This window comes from Crocuta crocuta, unplaced genomic scaffold (genome assembly GCF_008692635.1).
Source record: "Crocuta crocuta isolate KB4526 unplaced genomic scaffold, BGI_CrCroc_1.0 scaffold118, whole genome shotgun sequence".
NCBI classification, from domain to species: Eukaryota; Metazoa; Chordata; class Mammalia; order Carnivora; family Hyaenidae; genus Crocuta; species Crocuta crocuta.
The window spans coordinates 11,394,805-11,397,662 of NW_027551558.1; the positions used below are offsets into that span (position 1 = coordinate 11,394,805).

General features: G+C 54.4%; 1 protein-coding gene across 1 annotated transcript in view; it reads left to right on the forward strand.

Moving 5' to 3' along the window:
- The window catches only part of SIX3 (SIX homeobox 3), a 17,787-nt gene that overhangs the window by 5,064 nt on the left and 9,865 nt on the right, over positions 1-2,858 (forward strand). Inside the window, exon 2 of the mRNA XM_077749199.1 lies at positions 2,733-2,858. This exon is cut by the window's right edge and continues 738 nt beyond it. Within this exon, the coding sequence (XP_077605325.1) occupies positions 2,733-2,858 (126 nt within the window). The remainder of the gene's footprint in view (positions 1-2,732) is intronic.

Consider the following 2,858-nt stretch of genomic DNA (forward strand, 5'->3'; position numbering starts at 1 on the left):
CCCAGCGCCTGGGTCCTGGGCTCCAGGGGATGCAGTTTCGGGGTCACGAGCTGCTTTCAAAAAGTTGAACACAATATTCGGAAACCCACCCGTAGGAATTCTCCCCCCACACGCGGCACAATACCCACTCCCCTCCCCTTTTTCATTCCTTCCTCCCCCCGCTTCCTCCTCCTGCCCCTTCCCCCTCCCACCCCTCAGCCTATAATCCTTCCCCTACAAGAGAAAGGGATCGGGAAGAAAAGATGAAGCGTCTGTTTTTGTGTCCCAACCTTAGGGCTCTTTCTGGGCCCGCAGTGAACGACCGCCCAGAGCTTCGAAGCTGAACGGAAAAGGACTCACGGTTGGAGGCATGATAGCTGGAGGGGAGAGATCACCCGAAGCGGGCCTTGGCGGCTCTTCCCTTTGAGCCAGTATTTCTCTGTCTCTGTCTTGGGGTTTAGGACCTGCGACCCTCGGCTGCCCCAGGCTGTATGGGCCCCCACGCCCCGTCCAGATCTTCCCTGCCAGAGTAGAGACTCCGAGGGCAACTTGCACTTCTCTGTCCAGGAGGCCTCGCGCCGCGGGAGTCAAGGCCTAAGCAGGGCCCGAGCTCAGGGTTTAGGGGGTGGGACACTCACAGCCCTAGTCACGTTAGGTTTCCCATTTAAATTCTCGCTCAATCTCTTTCTCTCCTCCCTCATTGAGATCTCCAAAGTGGTGTGGACTCTGCCTCGCCCCCAGATCTGCATCGGAATGTAGAAAAGATCTTTTTTTTTTTTTTAAAGAGTTTTGAATTCCTCAATGATTTTTCTTCTGGAAAGGCAGCTTAGGATAATTATTTCAGCTTTATTGAGGGCAGATTAGTTGAAGTCTGGACGCTCCGTTTCAATACGCGTTGTACACGGGCCGACAATGTGGGCATTGTTGGCTACTGTGTGTGAACTCATTCAAAATATACACTTTTTAACACCAAACCGAGGCCTGTCTAAATATACACAGTGCTCAGGGGAAAGACGTCTCTGACCCCGACAAATCTGCGTAAATCACACTTCCATAGTTACAGAGGCCTCACAAAGGGAGGCCCGGCTAAAGATGCTGATTACATCTTCTTAAAAGCAACATACCTTAGAATAAAATACCCATACCCGCCCCTGGGAGTGGGGGAGGGGGGTTGCAGTGGCCAGAGGGAGGGAGGGCTCTCTCTATCCTATGGGCCTGGTAGGGTCTGTTTTAGGCTTGTGATGTTACTTTGCTTAGACAAATTAGTTGTATTATTTTTTGTTTCTTTACAATATGAGCAAGCATGCAATGTTCAGGCCTATCCGCCTCTTTGGGGAGGCCTCCAAAGTTTGATTGTCCTTCTGGGGCTGATAGGCAAGTCCAGAACTCCTTGGAGGAGCGGAGGTAGGAGGCATGTGGGGGGGGGGGCGGTTCCAGAGGGTTCCAGACTTCTCAGCTCCCAGGAGACACAGCTGAAGTCTAGGGGCAAACAAAGACGTGGCTTGCCTTTCAACATAAAAAGAAGTGTACTGTTATTTGTGCTGGCATTTTATAATACAGGGCAATAAGGGAAATCAAGTCTCCTTGACCAGGAGCGAGGAAAGAGAAACGGGTGGAATCCAGTGCAGATGCAATTGAGGGAAACGTGGCCGGTGATCCAGGACGTGGGAGGCCAGGGCGGCTTCCAACACCCTGGGGCCTGAGCTCAGCCTCTCAGGCGTCAGGTGCCCCCCGAAATCCAGGAAACCCGCCGACGTAGCCAGGGTCAGCCTGCGGTGGGCCCCATGATCTCATCTGTTCTTTCTTCCTCACCAGTATTAGTGCTCACATGGGCAGAAAGAGACAGCCCGACGTCCACACCACACCGTGTGCAAACCGTGCCTGCTCGGCTGGCCCTCGGCCTCTCCTTGAGGGCTGCCCTTCGGCCTTCAGGCTGCGTGGGGAGCCTCTTACTTCCCCCACAAAAATCCCCCCCTTAATTGCACATCCCATTCAACAACTCTATGCCCACAGCTTTTCGAATTTCTGGATCAACTTCTTTGGGGGAAGAGGGAAGAAGGGAGCTCAGAGACATCGAGAGCGAGAGAGAGTGAGAGAGAAAGCGCGAGAGAGAAGTGGCGAGATTAAGAGTTGCAAAGATTAAAAAAAAAAAAATCTCTTTCTCCCCCGTCTCCCTCTTTCTCTCCTCTCCCCCTCCCCCCCACTCTGGCTAAGTGGTAAAACCGTCCTTACGTTCTCGGTATTGATTGGCAGGGCTGACAGTGATTGGCAGCGGTTGCCGTGGCAACGCCACAACGACACGCCGCAGACCAATAGAAAAGCGAAACAAAATGTTTCAATGCTGCACTCACTGTGGATTTAGGGGAGATATTATGAGGCTGTTGTCATTAGGGCGATTGCTGTGGAATCGCTGAATCTTGACTCGGCGGTGGTTGGCTCTCCCTCTCTCTCTCTCTCTCTCTCCTCTCTCTCCCTCTCCCTCTCTGTCTCGGGTTCTCTCTCTGCGCGCGCGCACCGGGCCGCTCTCCTTCCTCCCTCTCTATGTGGCTGCGCGGGTGTGTGTGTGTGTGGATGTGTGTGGGGTGTGGGTGTCCCTTACGCCCTTCCTCCTCCCCCTCCTCCTCCTCCCGCTCCCCCCTCCTTTCCTTCTCCTCCTCCCCCCTCTCCTCTCCCTCCTCCTGGTCCCCATCGCCCCTCTCCTCCTCTTCCTCCCCTCTCTCTTCCTCTCCCTGAATTTTCTCCTCTCCTCTCAGGTCAGTCCATGGTATTCCGCTCCCCCCTAGACCTCTGTTCCTCCCACTTCTTGTTGCCAAACTTCGCCGATCCTCATCACCGCTCCCTACTTCTGGCGAGTGGCGGCGGCGGGAACGGCGCGGGCC